This window comes from Panicum virgatum, chromosome 4K (assembly GCF_016808335.1).
Source record: "Panicum virgatum strain AP13 chromosome 4K, P.virgatum_v5, whole genome shotgun sequence".
Taxonomy (NCBI): Eukaryota; Viridiplantae; Streptophyta; class Magnoliopsida; order Poales; family Poaceae; genus Panicum; species Panicum virgatum.
In genome coordinates, this window is record NC_053139.1 from 13527315 (window position 1) to 13551027 (window position 23713).

The following is a 23713-nucleotide window of genomic DNA, read 5'->3' on the forward strand; positions in this document are numbered from 1 at the left end:
GCTCCTCACCTCCTTAGAGAGATGGCATCCCTTGCTCATCCCCGCCATTTCCAGACTGAAGAAGAGCTGAGCATAGTGCGCCGCCTGCTTGGGTGGAGTGCTTAGGAGACTGCTTGGGGGATTCGAGCAAGCTCGGTTCCCCTCGGCAACCTGTGCACCGGGGAGTTTGTGCTGTTCATCTCGCACATCTCCACCGGCTTGGGGCTGCCGATCTCCTTCTTCTTTCTGCTGCTGCTGGAAGATTTCGGCCTCCAGCTTCAACACCTCACGCCGCACTCCATCCTCTTGACGGCCATCTTCGTGCACCTGTGCGAGATGTTCGTGGGGGTGCGGCTCTGCGTCCTCCTCTTCCGCCACTTCATCCAGTTGGTGAAGTCCGGGAAGGGCAAAGACGAAGTGGGGGCATACTATTTCCAAACGAGGAGCGACCTGCGGTCGCCATACATCCCCGGGCTCACTGGCGGGAAGTGGGAGGAGTGGCGCAGGGAGTGGGTCATCGCCACCACCGAAGCCAATGAGCGCCTGGTCATGCCAACCGAGGGACCCGCCTCCGACCGTCTATCCTGGAGGGCCAACCCGTCCCTGCCGCCGGATTTCGACTCCGTGCTGGGCAAGATCAGGTCGCTGGCGGAGAGCGGCCTCACCTCGCTGCACGTGCTCGGAGATTTCCTGAAGCGCCGGATTGCCCAACTGAAGCAGCGGCTGCGTCCGGCTTGGAGCTTCACCGGCCTCAACGACTGCAGTAGGACCCACCGCGGAGAGGGGAGCGACCTGACCCAGGAAGCCTTGGAGGTCCTGGTGCGGGCGGTGACGGGGGAAGTCTTCGTCCCGGAGCACCTGATCCTTCCCCAGGGTGTCGTCCCCCTCTGCGAGGACTCGCGGCTGAGGACCACGGTGCTGGCTACCCTGCCGACTCTCGACGACGGTGGGCTGGCCGCACGCTAGACCGGAGGCGACCCGGATCGTGGGATTCGGATCCCTGGTGCGTCCGGGGAACAAGCCGTGCCGAGCGTCGCGGGGTCCGGCCCCACTGCCAAGGGCAAGGAGGCCGTGGCTGGAAGCACCGCCACGGGCGGTCCCAGCCAGGCCCGGAGTAGCTCCGGCGCGTCGTCGGGAGATGCGGGTCGGTGCAAGTTGCACCGGGGCAATGGGACCCCAGTTGCGGAGCCCGCCGCGAAGCGTCAGAGGTCCGCTGAGGACGCGGGCCAGGGTAGCTCCCGGGGCCCCGGCCATCGCGGGACCTCCGGGGTGGTCGCGCCGCCACCATCACCGCTGAGAGATATCTCCCCCCGGCAGCAACAGCAGCAGCGGCAGCCACGGGAGCAGCAGCATCAGCAGCAACAGCAGGAGCAACCTCAGGTTGCGCCCCGGCCGCCGCCGCAGGAGCGGCAGCAGCAGCGGCAGGCGCGAGGTGCGCCTCAGCAGCCACAGGAGTAGCGGCAGCAGCAGAAGCAGTCGTTGGGCCTCCGTGGACGCTGGAGACCCGTCGCCTCAGGGTTAGTGTTATTCTGGTCACACCCCTTATTCTCGGTGCTCCGCTTTTTGCTGAAGACTTCTTCTCTTTGATCGCCAGGGCTCCTCGCCCAAGCAGTTCTTCCGCCGCCGCTGGTCCGTCAGCGGGGGCCCAGGCGACAGGGGCCTCGGCGACGACGGCGTGCGTGACGGCGGGTGCGGGGAGCCCGGGTGCAGCGGTTTCCGCTAACCCTGTGGCACCCAACTCGGCTGCGGCGGGTGCGCCATCACCAGGCGCTGCAACGCCCGACGCAACGGCGGGGGCTACGGCGGGTGCGGAGAGCGCAGGTGCGGCGGCTTCCGCGAGCCCAATGGCGCCCGACACGGCGGCGGCGGGTGCGCCAACGTCAGGCGCTGCTACGCCCGACGCACCGGCGGCGGATGCACCAGTGCCAGGCGCAGCCGCACCCGACGCAGTGGCGGCGGATGAGCCAGTGCCAGGCGCAGCGACACCCGACGTGGCGATGATGGTTGCGCCAGTGCCAGGCGCAGCCGCTCCCGACGTGGCAACGGCGGATGCGCCAGTGCCATGCGCAGCCACACCAGACGCGGTGGCCCCCGAAGCCTCGGCAACGGCGAGCACAGCGGCAGCCGGTGCGGCAACTGTGAGCTCCTCGGCTCCTGAGGTCCCGACGCCTGTACCGGACGTCTCCTCCCCCAGTGCTCAACCTGCGACAGAGGAAGAGCTGGAGAAGGTCTCTGGCAGGCGACTTCTGCAGGGTCTCCCGGAGGAGGAAGCGGCTCCCCTCCCTCGGTTGCTGGTCCAGGTCCGGCGGTCGATAGAGGAGGCAACCTCTTCCGCCAAGGCGGCCTTCCGGCGGGAGTGGGCTGCTCTGGAGAGAGAGCGCTAGCGCCTCTTCGACTGGCACATCCGCCTGGAGGCGCACACGAAGGCCGAAGCCTCCCATGCTGCGAAAACTCGGTCCAAACTCAAGGCCGACCAAGAGGCCTACCGAGCCAATCTTCGGAAGGTGTACGATCGGGAGTTCGCAGTAGCGAGCCGGGAAAAAGCCCTAGCGCAGCGGGAGGAGGCTTTTGCCCAGGAGGTGGCCAGCCTCGCGGCTCAGCGGTCCGATCTTGAGACTCGCCTTGCGGCCCAGCGGTCCGAGCTTGAGACTCGCAGCCAGGGTCTCGAGATCCGTAAGCAGGTGCTGGACAAGCTCTCTGGGACCCTAGCTGGATGGCGGAAGCAGCTGGAGGAGAGGGCTAGCAAGCAGGCTGTTGCCGAGTCGGAGCTGGAGGAGGATAGGAAGTCCCTCGATAGGCGGGAATCCCACACCGCCAACATGGAGAAACAGCTTGAGCGCCAGCGCGAGTCCCTCAAGAAGCTGAAGGGGTGGGCGGAGAAGATGAAGGCTGAGCTCGAGGAGAGGTCCCGCGAGGTGGAGGCGGCCAAGGCAGCTCTGGACACCCGGGTGTAGGAGGCGGTCCGGAAGCTGCAGGACGATCAGTGCGTGGGGGCCCAGCGAATCGCTGACTGGGCGAGCGAAGCGAGCTTAGCGCTGGTGCCACTTGGAATGAGCCCAATCCAAGTGGCGGAGCCACCTGCTTCGATTGCTGACGGCCTCCCAGTGATGAACTCCGCTTCGGATAGGCTCCGGCGTCTGGAGCCGGTCCTTGCTGGCCAGCTTGAAGCCGAGGGCCGCGAGCTAATCCGGATGGTGGCGGAGCACATCCTAACCTGCCTTCGGAGCCACGACCCGGCCATCTCGCTAGCCCCCGTGGTCGATGGTCCTGTGGCGGAGACGGAGGCCGCCGCTCGGGACATTGTGCGGGAGGTCGTCAACTTCGTAGCCGCCTACTTTAAGCGGGAGCCTGTAGACTCCTAAGCTGCACATTGTACCCCTTTTTTGCGTTATGCAACAAACATTGTACTAGTTGAAATTTTAATAAAGGAAAAATTTCAACTTAGCTGTTTGTCAGTTGCTGGTTTGCGGTATGCGGTACCCCGGCGCCCTGGCCCCCTGGCGGATAGGTTCTGTTGTTTGGACCAATCTGCCACCCGAGCCGTAGAAGACACTCTGGACCCCCGTATGAGGTTGGGCAAGCGTTCTTGGGCATAGGTGTAGCATAGTTTCCAAGCCGAGCAAGCGTCTTATTCCCTGTGTTGCAGAAAGAACTACATAGAGGAGAATCAAACTCGCTTATATGGTAGTAATGATACTGCAACTTAGCTGTTTAACGCATGCAGAATCGATCCGTGATGACTGGGTCAAAGCGAATGCTCCGGGCCCCCTGGGAGATAGACTCAGTTGTTTTGAGTCTGTCTACCACCGAGACTGGACCTCGATCTGCATGAAACCTTTAAAGCAGATGCGGGGACCCCCTGGTAGGTAGGCTCAATGGTTTGAGGCTAGGTACCACCAGTTAAGGCTTAACCTGTGTACCACTTCAAAGTTACAGCATAGTAGCAGGCCCGCGGGACCTATTCTGGACCGGCCCCCAGGCTAGTACGAGGTCCGGAGCTCCAGATGCACAGGTCCAGGCAGTTTAGTGCTTATTACAGAGTGGTGGAGTGTGTAGGCTTAGGGTGCGGAACCAGGCTAAGGCGTTACACAGGGCTCCGGACCACTCCAGGAAACAACACGACTTTTCCGGACCTGGCTCCGACGCTCCAGACCCTTCCTAGCAGTGGGTGAGGTCATTTGTCGTACTTGATCCTTTGAGATATGGAGCTAGACATGCCGTGTAGGACTTAGAAAGCCAACTTTTGAGTTAGAACGAGGTCCGGGCCCCTAATTACCCGGCTTCAGGTACTTGAGCACTCATTACAGGGTGGTAGAGTGTGTAGGCTTTGGGTACGGAACCGGCTAAGCGGCTACACAGGACTCCGGACCACCCCAGGAAAAAAGGACCCCTTCTCCAGAGCAGGTCCCTAGAGGTCTGGACCCCTCTCCCAGCAGCAAGAGGGTCCGGACCTGTACGGGAGTCCAGCAACTCAATACAGATCTTAGCTGTAGCGACCAGGGTGGAAGTCCGCACAGGGGTTAGAAAAGTAAAATCTCGAGAATCGAAATGTGAAATTAAATTTTGACACAAAGACAGAACTGGGAGAAAATCTTTCCTTTGCAACTTGATATACATGGCTTGCGCGATGTATGCCAGAGGCCGGGTTTACGAGGGCGGACCTCTACCGCTCTGGGCCGCGCGTTAATGCTAGCCGATGGTGCGATGGATGCCAGAGGCCGGGTTTACGAGGGCGGACCCCAACCGCTCTGGGCCACACGCTGATTCTATCTTATTACAAAGGAATAATTCATTTCCCTGCTCTACCTAAGTGTAAAACTTACGCAGATGCTCTATGTTCCATGGGTTGGGCAGCGGCACTCCATCTTCTATGGCAAGGCGAACGCATCCGGGCCGGCATACTTCTGATACCTTGAAGGGGCCCCTCCCAGCTGGGGGAGAGTTTGTGGAGCCCTGCTCGGTTTAGGATCCGCCACAGGATGAGGTCGCCAGCCCGGAGCTCCCTACTGTGCACGAACTGTTGATGATAGCGCCTGAGCGCCTGGTTGTAGCGTGCATTTCGGATTGCTGCTCACCACCTTCGTTCGTCAACGAAGTCCACATCGTTACGCCGCAGCTGTTCCTGCATGGACTCGTCAAAAGCCTGGACCCGTGGTGAGCCCATGTGAATTTCTGGGGGAAGGCATGCTTCAGCCCCGTAGACCAGGAAGAATGGAGTCTCCCCGGTGGCTCGGCTGGGTGTGGTCCGGTTCCCCCATAGTACGCACGGAAACTCATCAACCCATTTGGCACCGTGCTTCTTCAAGCAGTTGTAGGTGCGGGTCTTGAGTCCCCTGCATTCGCTCTCTCGACCTACCCATTGCTACGGGGATGTGCCACGGACGCAAAGCATAGCTGGATGCTGATGTCCTCATAGTACTCTTGGAAGAGTCTGCTCTTGAATTGGGTCCCGTTGTCCGTGATGATGTGGTTTGGGACGCCAAATCTGCACACAATGGACTTGAGGAATGCGACTGCTGATTTCTTAGTGATATTCACCACAGGGGTAACCTCCGGCCACTTTGTGAACTTGTCGATGGCGACGTAGAGAAACCGGTACCCGCCGACGGCCGGGGGAATGGCCCCAGGATATCCACGCTCCACACGGCAAATGGCCATGAGGGCGGGATCATTTACAGAGCTTGAGCCAGTGTGTGTATTTTCTTTGCATGGAACTGGCATGCTTTGCAGGACTTTACCAGCTCAGCCGCATCCTGGAGTGATGTCGGCCAGTAGAAGCCATGCCGAAAGGCCTTACCAACAAGCGTGCGAGATGAGAAATGACTTCCACACTCGCCTCCATGGATCTCCACGAGCAACTCGTGGCCCTCTTCCTGGGAAATGCACCGCATGAGGATACCATTGGCGCCACGGCGGTAGAGATCCCCTTCTACCACCGCGTAGCGTTTAGCCAATCGTACTATGCGCTCAGCGGACACATCGTCATCAGGAAGGATATTGTCTTTCAGGTAGTCCTGGATCTCGGAGATCCATGCATCGGGAGATCCTTGAGCAGGTGGGAGTGGCTCCACGAGGTCTCCAGGATCCTCGATAGAGATCACAACCCAGGGCGGGCACCACAGATGGAATGCCGCCGGGACCGCTAGCTTCGTGGTGCTAGCTTGATCCCCTTCACCCAGTTCGGCAGGCTGGGCGGTAGGTCTCAGCAGCCGTCTTTCGAAGATGCCCTCGGGCACGGGTGCCCAGGTAGATGCTCTCGCGAAGAGATCATCTGCTGCTGAGTTGAGTTCGCGGGGAACATGTTGCAGTTCCAAGGCGTCGAAGTCCTTCTCGAGCTTCCTCACGTGGATGAGGTATGCCGCAAGCTGGGGATTGTTGGAGCTGCAATCCCCTCGGACCTGCTTGATGATTAACTAAGAGTCCCCCTTCACCAGAAGCTGCCGGACCCCCAGGGACAGGGCTTGTGTCAGGCCAAAGATCAAAGCTTCGTACTCCGCCATGTTGTTGGTGGCCTTGAACGCAAGGTGCACCATGTACTTCAGCTGATCTCCGTTTGGGTCAATGAGGACCACACCAGCTCCAGCCCACTTCTTGCAGACGGACCCGTCGAAGAAGAGTGTCCAGTGGGGCTCGGTGAAGACTGGTGTCCTGATTTCCGGCTCCAGGGTCCGGCGTTGAAGTCCGGACCCCCAGAATTGCTTGGGGAAGGAGTCCATTCCGCTATGAAATCAGCCAGGATTTGGCTCTTGACTGCATGGTGAGGCTGGAAGTCCAGCTGGAACTCAGCCAACTCTGCTGCCCACTTGGCGATGTTGCCCGTGGCATTGGAGTTGTGCAGGATCGCTCTTAGCGGGTAAGAGTCACCACGACAACTCGGTGTGCCAGAAAGTAATGGCGCAGTTTCCTGGACGCAATAAGTATGGCATAGATAAGCTTATGCGTCTCAAGATACCTGACCTTTGCCTCGTGGAGGACTTCGCTGATGTAGTAGACTGGCTTTTGGATGGTCCGGACCCTGGTGACCGGGTCCGGCTCGCCCTTATCCACCACGTCAGGTCCTCGGGCCCCCAGCAGTTCTGGATTCCCACTGGAACGAGGCTCCTCCGGACCCCCTTGTCCGGGGTCCGGACCTTCAGACAGAGGTGAGGCTGACGGGCTCCCATGTCCAGGGTCCGGCTCACCGTCCTTGGCCGGGGAGACCTTGGTGTCCCCGTGGCGAGCTTGCTCCATCCTCTCGGCGACCAGCACCATGCTGACCGCCTCTGCAGACGCAGCAAGATACAGAAACAACGTCTCACCGGGCTCTGGAGCCACCAATACTGGCAGTGAGGTGAGATGCTGCTTCCGCTCCTGGAAGGCTTGCTCAGCCTTTTCGGTCCAAGAGAATGGACCGGACCTCCTCAATAGCTTGAAGAAGGGGAGGGCCCTCTCAGCCAGCCTCGATATGAAGCGGCTAAGAGCGGCGAGAGATCCAGTAAGCTTCTGGACGTCCTTGATGCGGCCAGGAGGCCTCATCGCCTCAATCGCCTTGATCTTGGCTGGGTTTGCCTCGATGCCTCGATGCGAGACCAGGAAGCCCAACAGCTTCCCTGCCGAGATGCCGAAGATGCACTTCTCGGGATTCAGCTTCGTGCGCGTGGCGCGTGGCCGGTCGAAGACGAGGGACAGGTCCTCAACTAGTGTTGACCCTACCTTAGTCTTGACCACAATGTCATCAACATGCACCTCAACGATATCTCTAATTAGATTACAGAAGGTTTTGTTCATAGCTCGTACAAACGTGGGTAAGGCATTCCGTAGACCATACGGCATAACAATATAGCAATAAAGCCCATCCACTATTACAAAAGCAGTATGCTTCCTATCCTCTCTAGACATCTGAATCTGGTGGAAACCAGAGTATGCATCTAGGAAAGACAAAAGGTCACACCCGGAGGTGGAGTCCACGATCTGATCGATACGTGGAAGAGGATAGGGTCTCTAGGACATGCCTTATTGAGGCTGGTGTAGTCGATGCACATTCGAAGCTTCCCGTTGGCCTTTGGGACGACGACCGGATTGGCCAACCACTCGGGGTGGTGGACCTCCTCGATGAAGCCAGCGTGTAGGAGCTTGCGGACTTCTTCACGTATGAAGTTCTGCCGCTCCACAGACTGCTTCCGAGGCTTCTGGCGCACTGGCGTGGCGTCGGGGTAGATCCTCAGATTGTGCTCGATCACTTCCCTGGGGATCCCGGGCATCTGTGACGGTTCCCAGGCGAACACGTCCACATTTGCCCGGAGGAAAGTGATGAGCGCGTCTTTCTATTTCTCCTCCAGGTTCCCCGCAATGCGGGTGGTCCTGGAGGAGTCCGCTCCAATCTGCACCGTCTTCACGGGAACATCGTCCGGATCAGACGGCTGAACCTTAGGTGCCTTTGCAGGCGCCCTGAGTTGCGAGGTGGATGGGTCCTCCTCGGAACGTGCAGCCTCTGCCGCCAGAGCATGCAGTCTCTCAACTGCAGCGACGGCAGCGGTGCGGTCACCCCGCACGGTGAGGACACCGGCAGGGGAAGGCATCTTCAAGACCAAATACCCGTAATGGGCAATGGACATGAAGCGGTAGAGAGCCGGCCGGCTAAGGATGGCGTTGAACGGGAGGTTCACCTCCACAACATCGAACTGAACGCTCTCTGTGCGGAAGTTCTCCTCGGTCCCGAACGTGACTGGCAGTGTGATGCTCCCCAGAGGGAACACCGGATGTGGGCCCACTTCTGAGAATGGGCGAGAGGGAGTCAGCTTGGACTCCGGGATCTGCAGCTGCTTGAATGCTGCATAGCTGATGACGTTGTGGCCGGCCCCACCGTCGATCAGCACGTGATAGAGCCTGACGTTAGATATGACAGGGGCGGTGACTAGAGGTAGTACACCGGCCCCGGACATATTCTCCGGGCAGTCGGATGGCCCGAAAGAGATGGTGGTGTTCATCCACCTTTGGTGCGGCGCCACCTTCGGGACCCTCGGCTTCACCGAAAGGACCTCTCGGCGAAGGGTCTTCACGTCCCTTCGGGAGACAAGCTCCCAGCTTCCGCCGTACATTACGTACAGCTTCTTGCGGCGGTCGTCGTTGTCGGAGTCAGAGTTGTCATCGTGGTACACGCCCTTCAGCTCCCGAGCGGGGGATTGGTACCCCAGCTCCTTCTCCCCGGCAGCGGTCCCGCTGTCGGAGGCCTTCTCCTTGCCAGGCCGCTGGCGAGGAGGGGGTGAGCCGTCCTTGGAGGACTGCTCACGCCGCCCACTGACCCACTTCGCGAGCTTCTGGATCTCGCGGCAGTCAGCGGCACTGTGGCGAGCGGTGGGATGCACTGGGCATGAACCTCCGCTGCCACCTTGCGGGCGCGGGCGCTTGCCATGCGCATTCTGGCCCCCAGCTGCTGCCGCAGCAGCTGGTGCCGCTGCTGCAACGGCTAGACCGCCAGGTTGCGACTCCCCGCGACTCCGGTTCTTGTTCTTCTTCTTCTTGCCACCGCCCTGGGCGGTAGCACCGGAGCCACCAGCTTTGGTGTCTCCGTCTTGGGGGGCTGAGTGCCATGCGCGGCCCTCAGCGGCCCTGGCACACTTGTCTGTCAGGGAGAAAAGCGTGGTAACGCTTTCTACCTCGTGCATCGCCAGCTTCTCGAGCATCTTCTCGTCACGTACCCCCTGACGGAAAGCAGTGATAATAGATGCATCGGAGATACGAGGAATGGTACCCCATACCTTGGTGAAGCGCGAGATGAATGCCCGGAGCGTCTCTCCGGGTTTCTGCCTCACGGCGTGGAGGTGAGCCTCCACACCATGCTGCTGGTACGCGCTGGCGAAGTTCGCAGTGAACCTTGCACAGAGCTCCTCCCAGGACTGAATCGTCCCAGGAGTGAGGTTCATGAGCCAAGTCCAGGCTGGCCCAGACAAGGCTACATGAAAGTAGCTCGTCATGACGGCGTCGTTACCACCAGCTGCCGTGATGGCGGTAACATACACCTGCAGTAATTCCGACGGGTTAGTGGTACCATCAAACTTCTCCGGCAGGTGCGGGCGGAACTTGGATGGCCATGCCACCGCGCGGAGGTGCTCCGCCAGCGCAGCACAGCCCACCCCAGCCATCGGGGCGCCCGACTGTATCCGGGCGTTCACCGGAGGCTTGGGTGCCGCCACGTCCAAGTCGGCGTTGAGGTTGCGGCCCTCAATGTTGACACGGCGCTCTCGCGCCCACTCCACGGAGATGCGGGCGTCCTCACCCGCACGCCTGCGGTTGAGCTCCGCCCGCAGGTCTTCTGTTCGTGCACCCCTCACTGTGGGGGAGCGCACGGATGCCGACGCACCGCCCTAGCGCCGGTGGTAGGGTACCACCGCATTGCCATGCGGGGGTCGTTGCCCAGTCTTTGCAGAACTGGGGGAGGCCAAAGCCAGATGGAGGAGACGGTCGACGTCGTCCCGCCACTGCCTCAGGGCGTCTGGCGAGGTTTGCAGCAGCCGGAGGGTTGCGAAGCAACTCCCTAGCCACCACCAGAGCTCCGTCGCTCGCAGCTTGTGAGGGGGCCCTCGACGGGCGCCCTGACTCTTGCCGACGAGCAGCGCGCGCCGCCGCCGACGGTGGCTGCTCCACAGGCACGGTTGCCCCTGGAGCAGGAACGCGAGAGGCGTGTGGCGTGGAGGACGCCACACCCTCTGTCATCTCCATGTCGTCCACCCGAACCATGGAGACGAGCAAGAAATGAACTGAAACCAGCTATGGTCCCCTACCTGGCGCGCCAAATGTCGTGGCGTGGCAAACCACAGCCGGGTGGCGGAATGCACCCGCCTAAGCCCAGATGGTAAGTACTCAGGGGTTAGCTAGGATTAGTTCGATCTCGCTCAAGAACACGATGAACACAGCAGGCTTAGAGTGGTTCGGGCCGCCAGAGTGTAATACGCTACGTCCACTGTGTGTTGTATTGCCTTGCCTCGAGAGTCTGCGAGAGCTTGGTGCTGGGTCCAGCATGTGTCTGTGTGTGCTCGAGAGAGCTTGTCCTGTGCAGCGAGAGCCTCCCCTTTATATCTCAAGGGAGGCGCGTACATGGCTGTTGGGTCCCCAACAGATGGGCCCAACAATGTAGTATAAAATAACATAATGTTCATATATTATTGCATTGCAGGCAAATGAGATTTCTCTCCTGGATTTCCTTGCCTGCTTCTGGAATCCCCCGTTCAGCATGACCATGCGCTGTCTTGTCGAAACGGCGTCAGACGTAGCTAGCGGCGTCGCCTGCCACATAGCTGAACGGGCCGTGTAGCTTGTGGCGTATGCGGCATGATGAAAAAGTTATGTGCCGTCGTATCCAATTAATGCGGCAGACGGGCTCCGCGCGGGTGCAGCGCAGGCGGCTGCACTGTATACCTCGGTAACACGCGGTCTACAGTGTGGACTGACAAACTCTGCCCGCGAGCCGCGGCAGCAGAGCACGCCTCAACCACCCGCATTGAATGCGGTGGGTGCACGAATCTTCTAGCAGAAGACTCGCGCCCGCTCCCGCAGGACACGTGATGGCTCCGGACCCCCCGGCGATATGTTAGTTCTACGCGCGTGGGAGGTCCGGACGGACGCGAGGAGATCCCGGACCCTTATAGGGGGTCCGGATCTCGGCGGTTGGCTCAGAGCTTCCCTACCTCAGGGACACGTGGCGTCTCCGGACCCGCCCCAGAGCGGGGAGCTAGTCCGGGGCCGTTGGCCCGGCGAGGTAAGAGCCTGACCTGTGAGCCCCGACTGCTCCGCCCTTTATTGCGTAGTTACGGATGATTACGGCGTCCCGCCTTGCTGCAGTAAGAGTAGGTATCCCTGCTACGGGGTACGACAAGCCTACTTGTCAATTCTACCTTCCATCAATTGTGATTATACCCTTGGTTTCCAGAAATCGGTGCTCTTGCCCCCTACTTTGCATACACATTCATTTACAATCCTATCCAAACATTTACATGGGCATCAAAACTGGGAAGATCTTCAAAGGAAAGTGCAATACATGCTTTTGTCATCTGAGTCTGAAAGTCTGACAGGGCGGTCACTGAGCAGGAAGATGCAAAAACAGGCATAAACAACAAAGCTTGAAGCACCACAGGTTCACGATTGGTCTGCATACAAGGAAAGCATCTGCGCCATATCTTCTCTTCGACTTGCATTATGCATCAAGCTTCTGGTGGTCAAGTTGATACATCTAGGTGCGTTGTAGTATGGACATCCAACTGCAAAAGGACAAAAGGTGATCACATCGCATCAGTCTTTTTCCTCAGTGGAAATGCCGAAATTGCTAATTCATACGAGTAACTACAAAAAAACAAAGAGGAGCAAAAGCACAGCAAACATATAGCCTCAGCAAGGGAACAAAGGCAACCATAACCATCAACTCTACCCTATCATATCTCTCGATGGCAACATATTGCTGCCAATCAGGGAAGAAGATCCTGCTGGCATCAACCAGGCCCAAATTGTTCAACTGTACAAAGCTTTGGAAGTTCTTCGCTTAACTTCTCTTTACACAGAAGTCACACTATAATATGAATTAAGCAAAGTAGACATAGCTTTCATACTGCTAGCGTATTGCAGCACACCATAATTTTATTATCAAACCATTTGCTGCCAGATCAACATGAGTTTAATTTTGCAGTGATAAAGGCATAATCCAAGATGTGTAGAACACTTACTGTGAGCATTTTTTTTTCCATATCTCCCCCCAGTGTTCTCATAAACCTTCCATGGTTTGCAAAACCTACTCTTCCCTGCATCTTCCCTCATTTGTACAGACGTATATTCATGAATAATCTACATGATCCCTTCTTCTGTGCTTATGATGTCTAGAATGCTTTCGGCTTCTGTCTTTATCAGATGATCTTCTACTACTGGATTTATATCTTCCCTTGTGTTCATGATCACTAGAGTCGGTATCAGGTGTGTTCGTTCGGTGATGCCTTTTCTCCTTGCGTTTCCTCTCATTTTTTGTGTCACTGGAAGAATCACTATCCAGAGTTCTACTCCTGCCTTTTCTGTGCCTTGAATGAGACTTTCTTCTCCTGTTCCTGTGGCGTTCACTAGCAGAGTCAGATTCTGGAGTTCCATTCCGGATGTGATGATGTGATCTTCTTTTCCTACTCATATGTCGTTCACTAGATGAATCAGACCTCGGGCTATGATTCTGGCTTTGCTGATGCATATGGCGAGACTTGTTTTCCTCAGTTCTATTCCCCTCCTCACATTTCAAATCAAGCATTTCAGCACTGGCTAAGACAGCATCTTCGTTGCCATTGCCAACTTGCACCATGCCAAGAGAGCTCCGACTCTCCTTTTCTTCTGTGAGGGTAGTTGTTATTCTTTCATTCTGAGATGAGACACTTGCACCAGCAGCTGAAAGTGTTTCAGGTCTAGATAAAACTTTAGGTCTTTCTGGTGGAACCTCTAATCCCAGTTCTTTACCCAATGATTCTAGGAAATCCTCAGCAACAAGACGGTTGAGAGCCATGTTGGCGCCTTCACTTGTCTTTGCAGGATCCACTGGCTGAATTTCATCCGCATCATCATCTGAGTCGTCAGAAAAGATAGCCTGCATGCCACAGTAATTGAAATTGCCAATATAAAATGTAAATTTATCATAAACAATTTCTAATAAACAAAAAGGAGACCAAGACATTAAGTCCCTATCTAAAGAAGACTAAGCTCCTCCGAATATGAAATCTTCACGCTCGATGTGACACTTAGGCTTAGAGATTCATCCATATTTCTAACTAGCCAACAGTTTAATTTTCTACAAGGACTTAAGCTCATCAGAACCAGCCCTATACACAAATTGGTCCTGCATTCCTTATAAGTGCAAAATAGCATTTTAAATGCATGTTTTGTTTTATGAAAATTGCCAAAATTAGATGTGTTGTGGCCTTTGAAGAGTTCTTCATGACACATCAGCACATGTTTCAGGCTACAAGTGGCATGGTATCGCCAGCTGGTAAAAACTTGTCCAACTCCAACTAAAAGGTCTGGGGGCACACAACATCCACATTACCATAAGCCATTCAGTCAACTGTCCTTAATTCTATCCTTTGGTTTGAGGAGGAACAAACTTGTGCAGTGTTTGGTCACTGTTCCAAAACCTAGTGAGATGACAATTTGAATTTCAAGTTCAGAGTAGGATGGCTAACACGCCATTCTACTGTGACAGGCTTTAATTCTTCTTAAAGAGTTTTATCTCAGTTTATTTCTTGGACAATGTTTGAATAAGAACTTCCAAATAGGGAATATATGCTACCTTGTAAAGATCAACAGGTCTTTGCATGCTGCTTGGCTCAATCGCAGGGTCATTAATGGTTCCCTGTGACTTAGCCTCTGTTGTCCCTTCCATAGAAGCATGCTGTGAACTCCTACTCGAGCTCTCCACTTCATCCTTTGTTTCCTTATTTGATTCTGTCATAAAGATAAGGTTCTCGATCTTGCTTCTTGGTCTTTGAACAGGCATTGGCTGCATATGTGTAAATAATGATCAGATGCTGACGTGAGTGCTACTTCAAACATATTCCAGTTGAAGCTATACAAATAGATTTAAACAAAAATTAATTTAAGTAATAAACAAGTGTAAGAATTTAGTAGAAACAGCATACAGATATGTATACTGTAGTATATAAATATCTTGTAAAAACTAGATCCATCTCATCTTCCAAATAGTGGCTTAATTAACCAAGGAAATAGCTGTCCTCAGGTATGACCACATGAAAAAGAAGCACAGCATCAAGAGATGCTTCTGTTCTCGCAAATATGAATCAAGAAATGCATCTATAACCTCATTGTTCTTTAATATATGCAGTGTTTTATTATGGTTATTCTGTCCACCAAGTACCGTATAAGTACATATGACATATGCACACATTCACAAGCATCAGAAGTATTGAAGTAATGGCAGCTATAAAACCTCATATTTCAATTTACCTTCCCCATGAAAGGGTCAACGATATCAAAACGTTTGCACAGTATTGGTGAAGGCCGCCATTCGAACTGCACCCTTCGTGGATAGATGGGCTTCTCATCTTGAGGCACTGCAGAGGTCTTTATAAACTTTCCAGCGGTCAACATTTGGAAGAAAGCATAAGATAACATTAATAAGGACCAAAGTATACCTCTAGTTGAGTCGCAGCAACAAAACGTTGCTCATTCGTTCCAGGCAAAGAGAACACTGATGAAGGATCGATAACCTTTTTTCCCTGCCCCTTTTCAATTGCCTCTGCAGCAGCCTCGAAATCAAGCCTTTCTCGAGCGCGATCAGCCTCTGACATAGTACTTGTAGGTGCAACATTTGCAGCACGAAGACCACCCTTATACTTATCCTTAAGAAATTGTTCAAATCTAACTTGTTTGGCAGGATCATTGCTAAAAGGCTTCTCAGAATCTGGTAAACCATCCTGTTTCCAAGCAAGATGAATGCATTTGCAGACCAAGAGTGAGTCGTTGATATGCCGAATACTCCCTCCGTCCCAGAATATAGCTACGTTTAGTTTGTACTAAGTCAAATATTTTTAACTTTGACCTTGAATAACAAGAAAACCATAACGATTGACAACATAAAAATTGATGGTAATAGATTCATCATAAAATAACTATAACACCATAGATGTTTTCTATTTAAAACAAATTATTTCTAGAGATATTATTGGTCAAAGATAACAATGTTTGACTTAGGACAAACCTAAACATAGTTATACTCTGGGGCAGAGAGTACGATACTAACAAGGGAAGCAACAATGACAGCTCAATGCAATACAAAACTTACAAGGGATATTGGCTTGACAAATGTGTCAATGAGATTAGATTGCAGTTGAACTGCTTCCTTCGCAGAAAGTGATGGGCTATGTAGTTTGGTACTCCTATCAAGGGGCCTTTCGCCAAGAATTCTCCCACGATTCTCTGCTGTCAGTTTTTCAGAAGAAGTCTTCGAATTTGCAGAATCAGGTCTTTGCTGACCAACATATTTTTGCTGATGCTCCCATAACTTTCTCATATAATATTTACAGCCATCTCCTCCACTAAGGAACATGAACTGTGGGTTTGTCTTACTTTTCTCCTTGTAAAAATCTTCAATATGTTTACCACAACGTGCAACCATAGCTGCACAACCGTCAATCAATAGTGTCAAGCTAGTGTCTTCTGGAGGGGGAACCTCAAGAGGAGCTGAATCAAAAAACTTCTCTGCAGACTGAACTGGAGTAGGAAACTTGTGTTGAGCATCAAAACCATCAGGGATCTCAGGAGGAAGGAATCTGGAAAAGGCCAAAATGTCATTCACTTTCCTACTAAAGTATATACCAATACAGCCAATGAAATACAGAATTAAAGAAACAAATCTGTGCCCCGCAATGATTTCAATATCCAAGATTGGAATTTGGAGGGTTATAGTACCATTACATGGCACTCCATCCATCCATATTTACATGAATCGACTCGAACAGTCTTCTGAGTTAAATTTTGATCAAAAATTTCTGCTGCACTAAATTGGTGCTAAATAGTAAACGATGAACATATAATTGTGTACATTGAAATATGTAGTGATAAGTGGTAACAATTTTATATCATTAAACCTTTATATAGCTACTAGTCCAACTGTTGGTCAAATTTTACAAAGTTTGATTCTTAAAAGTGTGCGCATATTATGACTGGGTGGAGGGCATGTCATGCATGGTAGGAGAGACTTGCAGATTAGTGCCCATGAAACTGTTCGAGTATACTACTTCTATTCAAAATCACCCCCTTAAATATAGCTAATCAGATTTATTGGCATGCTCAGTTTCAGTGCTACATATTTGCAACCAAGCACCATCTCTATTGAATAACCATTTAAATAGCCATTTAGTCTGAATAAATAGCTAAAGGATAGGCGACCGACTGTTTTAGTGTTTAGCATCTAGGATAATGTCTCCACCACCTCTGTCATCATTACCATGAGCTCAGGGCTGTAGTGCCTTGATTACTGTTCTTGGCCTAGAACAAGATGAGGCCATAGATTTATTGAACTTGTGTACCATGCCACCATGAGATAAGCAGAAGCAAGTAACTGATGGGCACAAGATGGTAAAATAGAATAAAGAATAAGGTATGGACATGGCATGCAACGATGGGATGACACCTACAGCACTAGGCATCAGCCCAAAGATTGGTCAGCACATAGGGAAGTATGGTGATGGCGATCTGGTGAACGTGGCAGGATAAAAAAGGGGATTGAAAAAGAGGGGACACTTTGTGTGCTATTAACATGTTGGCACTCACCAGAGTGACATGCCATGCCCATTTGACCCATGCCAGTCTCAGTCTTGTAATTTACACACTCCTGTTTAGGATTGCATTGGTTGCTCTATGCAGGTCTCAGTCTTGTAATTTACTAATACTGCTCCTGTTTAGGACAAGCTAAATAGTTTCTAAACTAATCAGCTTGTCTTAAACGCCATCTATTTAAAATATGAGGGAGTAGTATATAATAAACACTTTCATAAATCCAGCCGAGTAAACCTTCTAGCCAAGCCAGGGGAAAAAAAACAAAATCTGAATGGCTTCCTAACAAGAAAAATGAAATATACATGATAATACTTTTATTTGTATTTCGAAATATAAACTCAATGACCATGGTGGTGATGAAGACGACCACGATAATATTTTTATGTTTACAGCTTTCCATATGTATGCTCATGTTTCAAATTATGATGTGTAGTTAGCAAAAGAATCTGACCACTCATTTTGCATAATTATAACCAACAAAACCATATTCACTGGAAAATTAGTTTCAAAACACGAGTGCAATTATACCTTTCTCTAATACAATAATACACAGGTCTGATGCGTATTTGAGAAAAAGATTATATTGTTAGACTAGTTGGTGGTCAAAGATTACAAAATTTGAATCTCAAAATGCAAGCATGCCCTATAAAGTATAAACAGAAATGATGGAGCACATGTGCCAAGAACGAAATTTGGCATCAATAGATTCAAGTCAATGATTAGGTAAGCTACCTTTAAAAGGGTAATACCAAGAAGGTAGAATGAAAAAATAAAGCCCAGACTTTTTTAGTCGGTTCACACTTTTGTATCAAGGTGAAAAGAAATGATCAAAGAAAGCATTACCTTTCAAGTTTGTACTCGGAATTTGAGGCAATCTTAAAGCTCAGGTAGAAACCTCTTTTTCTGTCATCAAGTTTGTAATTACTGTCGCTGGATATTTTTGAAGGTTCAATGTCCACTTCAGTTTGTTCATAAGCAAAACCTAAATAAACAAATGTTAGTATGAAACATCAACTGATAAATACAAAGGGTAAATACATCAACCAGAAGACTCCACAATGAAAGTAACAAGCTTCTAATGTCTATTGAGCATGAATATGCATTTAGAAAGACTTCCATCAGAAAACAAATACTCCCTACGTTCCAGATGCAAGAAGTTTTAGTTTGGAAAAAGTTTATTTTACTCCCCTCATCAATTCACTTTGTCCGCTTAACCCCATGAGCAAAATTTAGGCTCAATTTACTCCCTCGACAATTTCAATTAGTCCAATCTACCCCCTAATAATATTTCTCTTTTTTATCATAATTTAGGAAGGGTAAAAGAAAATGGACGTAGTATGTTCCACACATAGCCACAACAGCCAAGCATCTTATGATTGAGTCGTCCCTGACATATCATCAGGCAGTACCAAGATTGACAGGATTACTCACTTACCTGATGCATAAATATCTTCATCTTCAACATCAAGCTCTTCGAGAGCTCCAATCCCAAAGCCAGGTGCATAATGTCCTGCTGATGATTGAACAGCTAGCAAAGTTAATTGCAAAGCTGTGGCTAGAACAATCATTGATCACTATTCAAGCAACATCAACATATTGGGATAGTAGGGATACAATCATGATTATAACTTACAGTTAGAAATCAGAAGATTTCCCCTAACGGAAACATCATTTCTTTTGTGGTCCCTATCTCTGGACTTCTGCAATGTTTTTCTGTCTACAAAAGGAAGCAGGTGTGTCAGGAACTAATGAATGAAATAGCACTGATAAGAGTATATTATAGGAACATGATACCTCTAAACTCAGGAGCATGCTTGAATGGATCAAAACCTAATCCATGCAAATCCTGCTTTGGATGAAGCACGTAGACCTATACATTCATGGAGTGGGATACACTGTCAGCAGATGTTTTCTTCATAAATATTCCGAACACATTGTGCAACCATGAACATGAAAGAAATTAGTATCTGTATACATACTACGAACATCTTGGATACTACGATACTACTCATATATCCCCTTGTAATTGAAGGTAATTAGTATGCCTTTGGCCATTGATCTTCCTTTAGAAAATGAATGATAAGAGGATAAGAGAAAAGTACATTTTGTCAAACAGTATGAAATTACTTTAATAAAATTGATGATATTGCTTCATGTGGTCAATAATAAAAAAATAGCATCAATTTTATTAAAAGCATGTTTGGATTACTTTGATTGAAGGTCATGCTTGAATGCAATGCAATCTACATTCCACAAAACTGATCAAGTACAATGTATAAAGGAGGGAAAATTTGTTATAAGCAGTTTTAGTCCAACAAAAGAAACAAAAATGACCAAAAAAGATGGAGCTGAAAGAATTACTTAAATAACAATGTGATATACATCTACTCATCTTTGGAGGTGAAATTTAATAAAGGTTTCGCTGCCATAAAGTTCAAGACAGCTTAGAAACCGATAGGGGTACAAAGATAAAAGAATTGCCATCATGATAAGCTGGTTAAGAAAACAAATGCCCAACACCATACTTTTATATCTGAAAGAGTCACACAAAAAAATTGAAAAAAAAAACTTGAAACAGAAGCAGTTACAGAATTAATGAACAAAACAAGAATGCCCATGCAATGGATCAAATAACACTAATCCTACTTACAGGTGTATTTCCAGATATACGCATTTCCTCGAGTGACCCCACAGCAGCTTGATCTAAGCTAGGCTTGTCAGAACTTTGATCTTGATCCTCATCATTCTTGGAGCTAGATAGAGCAAGAAAAGCTTTTCTAGCATTCCTGCGTGATTCTGTATGCAGAGAACTTTTCAGGTTACAAGGAGACATACACCTCACATGATTAGGAAGAAATGTCATCATTTGAAAATTATAATGAAACTTTTGAGCAGGATAACATTTTCAAACTTAGCAAGCTCAGAAGCTACTATAACAGGGCATCTGTGGCTGTATCATACAAGAGTTCTAACCAAATGAAGGGCCACAGATCAATAGACAAGCTAAACTTACCAAACAAACAAATGAATAATTGAAAAAAAGGCATACTTCTTCGAGTAAACAGAAGGCATACCATATAAAGAATCAGCATGTGAATCCTTGATGGAGCGTCCTTGGCGCCAACCCATTTTCATTAGCAATGTCACACCTGTTCAAACAGGGAACAATATATAACAAACAATTAATGGTACATATATCAACTCAAATATTACTAAGAGAACATTAGAACAAATAATACCAATGGAATTTGTGGTGGGGACCACCAATTCATCAGGTATTGGACCTGGTATAGCAGATGGTCTGTAAAAGATGTAAAGATAAAAAAATACGTATCAGTACGAAGGGTTGGATGCACTCATACACAAGTTGGAGGCTTTAGAATACAATGACATAGGTGTAAGAATACGAGTAAATAAACAATACAAAATTAGGAAACTAACAGGCCCATATAAGCAACTAAATTTGGAAGAAATTCATTAGCAGGCCCATATAGGCAACTAAATTTGGAACAAATTCATTAGAAGGCCCATAGTTGGCTGCATGAAACCCCCACCAACTGCTGGGTCTTAAGGTTAACCAAAACAGCTCAATCTATAATCCATTTATTGTCTACATGTCAGTTTTGGTCGAATGAAACCGTAATAAATAACAGAAAATGTGCAGTAAGATGATTTTGAGTGTTTTGATGGACACTGTATTCGCTTATGGGTCTGTCTATAGATTTTACCCTTCAATTTTGTGCATACAGAGTAACAGTGCATGGAGCTAACTATATCTCTGTATACAGCTACACAAAGGTGACAAAAGTTTCTGCATTCTTATTTTATTTTAATTCAATTTATTATATTTCTTCATAATGCAGGCGATTTGAGAAGCTGAGTTGAGTTAAAAAATGATAATCAAGTGAAGTGGCAAAAACAGATAAGCTAAGTTTAATTAGTTTATATATTTACGAAGCTGATAAAACTGTATGAGAGATGCTAACCTCTCCTTTTGTTCCTTGGATGCTTGTTTTCGAGCATATTCTGCAGCTGTAAAACCAAATGTATCATACTGCTGAGATGTCTCTAAAGCATTACCACCCATATCCTGCAATTAGTACCCACACTGTCAACTAACGAACTCAAATTCTTCATCGAACGAACATATGGTATGAAATAACTTCAATCAGACTATTTGTGCCTACCAAAAGGCAGAAACTAGACCAGCCTTATCAGTTGAAATCGGATTATATCAAACATGCCCTAAGATGATGATACAGCCATACAGGTGCTGGAAGCCCAGTGCCTTGTATGATTTAAATGAAAATATATGCACAACAGAAAAACACGCTTATTAACATTTTCACACCAAACTTAAGTCATGTAACATGTCTGCCTAATAGCCCTCCTTTACTCGTGATAAAAGGAAAACTATGAACAAATATTGCAGATTATCATTTTATACTATAATATTAGCAACTGGATAGTTTTAAAGAAAAGACTAAAGGACATTGCGCACCTTTATATCCTCCTCATCAAGAAAACTATATATGCCTTGCTTTTTCACCTCAGCTCTATTCTTCCGTGACGATGTAAACGTCTGTGGAGTCCACCCTAAAGAAAATCATACTGCCTATATTATAACATGTGTTTCCCGACTTTCCTCAATGCTCCTTTCATATACTAGAATTATTACAAATTCAGTGGAACATACCCTCTTTTGAGCCAACAGTATTGTAAAAGCCTGCAGAGAAGCCTCCAGTAAATGCACCATGAAATCTTCTTCTTCCTTCCTCATCCCTCACCTACACTCCAATAATATATTAATTTAGTAAACATGCCACATGGGCCAATGACGATAGTAGTTGAAGTAAAGTAAATCACATGCCACATGACACCAGGTGGAGTCAACAGGTACCAAGAGTAAGTACCACAGAAAATATATGATTCACTCCATACTACTACTTATAATAGTAAACAATAAAAGTTATGTATGAAGAACTTTCACATTCCCTGAAATCTTGCAGCATCAACCACTGACTGAGTGACCATAGACTGATGCTAGTTTGAAGACTTGGTGGTATAAATACAGAATGTCACAATGGCTGCATATTTCTGAGTCAACCTAGTTTCTGAATCTACATAGACTTGCAATTTATAGGCTTCTGAGACAACCTAGTTTCTGGTAAAAAAAATCCCAATGATGTAACTGCAAAGTCATCAGAGACTGATGCTACACTGGAGAGTCAACAGTATCCCTAAGGAACTAATCAACTAAAAGAGGAATAATTAAGAAGAAATCACATCTGAGCCACAAGAATTTCCACAGCCCACTCCATTACGAGATCAGCAGTAACCCGCTATCAAGATCCTGGTTGCTGAACATCTGGTATGACTAACAAGCACCCACAAGGATAAACAACACTACAACAGAGACTAACAGTATGCTGTAGGATGATGAAATTACACCTCTCCTTTCTGAAGGCAGGTATGGTTCACTACTTAAACCATGCTTCTCCTTCTGAATTTCCTAGTTGACATATTGCTCAAATAACAAACAAGAGAGCAACTTCGATCTAAAAATCTAAAGCTTTCTTTCGCCCCAATGGTACTAGCAGAAAATCAACCGAGCTATATTTACAATCTGCAGTTCTGCACCACCATAGCTACCCAGAAGGCCAGAAGCATGACATCAGGAGGCCACGCCAGCAAACCCCAAATGGAAGAGTTCCCTCTTGATCACAACCAAATTGCCTGCCCAATTGCTCCGCGAGCCGAAAACGATAAAAGGCACGATACCTACCGCATTACTAATCACGAGATCGCATGTCAACGTAGCTCAAATCCATCACTGCCGACAACGCAACGGACCACAAATCCCTTTCCCACCGCAGCGGAACGGTACGGATAGCGAGGGAGGGAGGGTGGGAGAAAGACCTCCTGCTTCCAGGCGGGGAGAGCGCGGAGCTGGCCGGCCTCGGCGACGGCCCGGCGCTTGCGGGCGGAGGTGTCCTCCTCCCGCTCGATGGGCGTCCCGTAGACCACGAGGTCATCTTCGTCGCTGTCGGCCCCCATGGTGACGGGAACCCGGGGAGGTCGAGGAGTAGCGAGCCCTAGCTCGTCGCCGGCGGACGCGCGGCGGCGGGGGAGGCGACGAAACGAGAAGAGGGTTCCGGAATGTCGAGAGCGAGAAGGAGAGAGGTGGATGGAAGGGGGCCGCGATTTGTGGGGCTTTTGGGCCCTCTCAACGTTTTGCACAGGGCGCGGCCCATCATCCATCCTCTCGGCTCAAGCGGTTTTTTTATTTCTATATTTTTTTATTTCCGTTTTTTACAAAAATATATTTTCTATGGAAATTTACAGAAATATACTCCGGCCGCCCAGCAGCCGGGCGGCAGGGGCTTATCCGCAAAAAAATATGAAAAATAATTGCAGACAGGTCCCTGGGGCCGGTCGCCCG

At 49.7% G+C, this 23713-nt stretch overlaps 1 protein-coding gene across 2 annotated transcripts; it reads right to left on the minus strand.

Annotated features, from left to right (window-relative positions):
• Positions 1-11836: 11836 nt before the first annotated feature.
• On the minus strand, positions 11837-23485 carry LOC120703211 (G patch domain-containing protein TGH homolog). Of its 2 annotated transcripts, none has more exons than XM_039987226.1 (17): positions 23191-23485; positions 21968-22058; positions 21773-21867; positions 21258-21361; positions 20511-20572; positions 20346-20420; positions 19922-20067; positions 19066-19141; positions 18905-18988; positions 18707-18784; positions 18115-18253; positions 15776-16262; positions 15126-15407; positions 14938-15063; positions 14264-14473; positions 12672-13564; positions 11837-12212 (listed from the first exon to the last, which is right to left on the minus strand). In XM_039987226.1, the coding sequence occupies exons 1-16, from the start codon at positions 23326-23328 to the stop codon at positions 12779-12781; spliced, it is 2979 nt and encodes a 992-aa protein (XP_039843160.1). In that variant the 5' UTR covers positions 23329-23485; the 3' UTR covers positions 11837-12212; positions 12672-12778. The 2 variants fall into 2 exon arrangements, with proteins under 2 accessions (XP_039843160.1, XP_039843161.1); XM_039987227.1 differs by having other exon boundaries at positions 14938-15054; positions 23191-23484.
• Between the last annotated feature and the right edge of the window lie 228 nt (positions 23486-23713).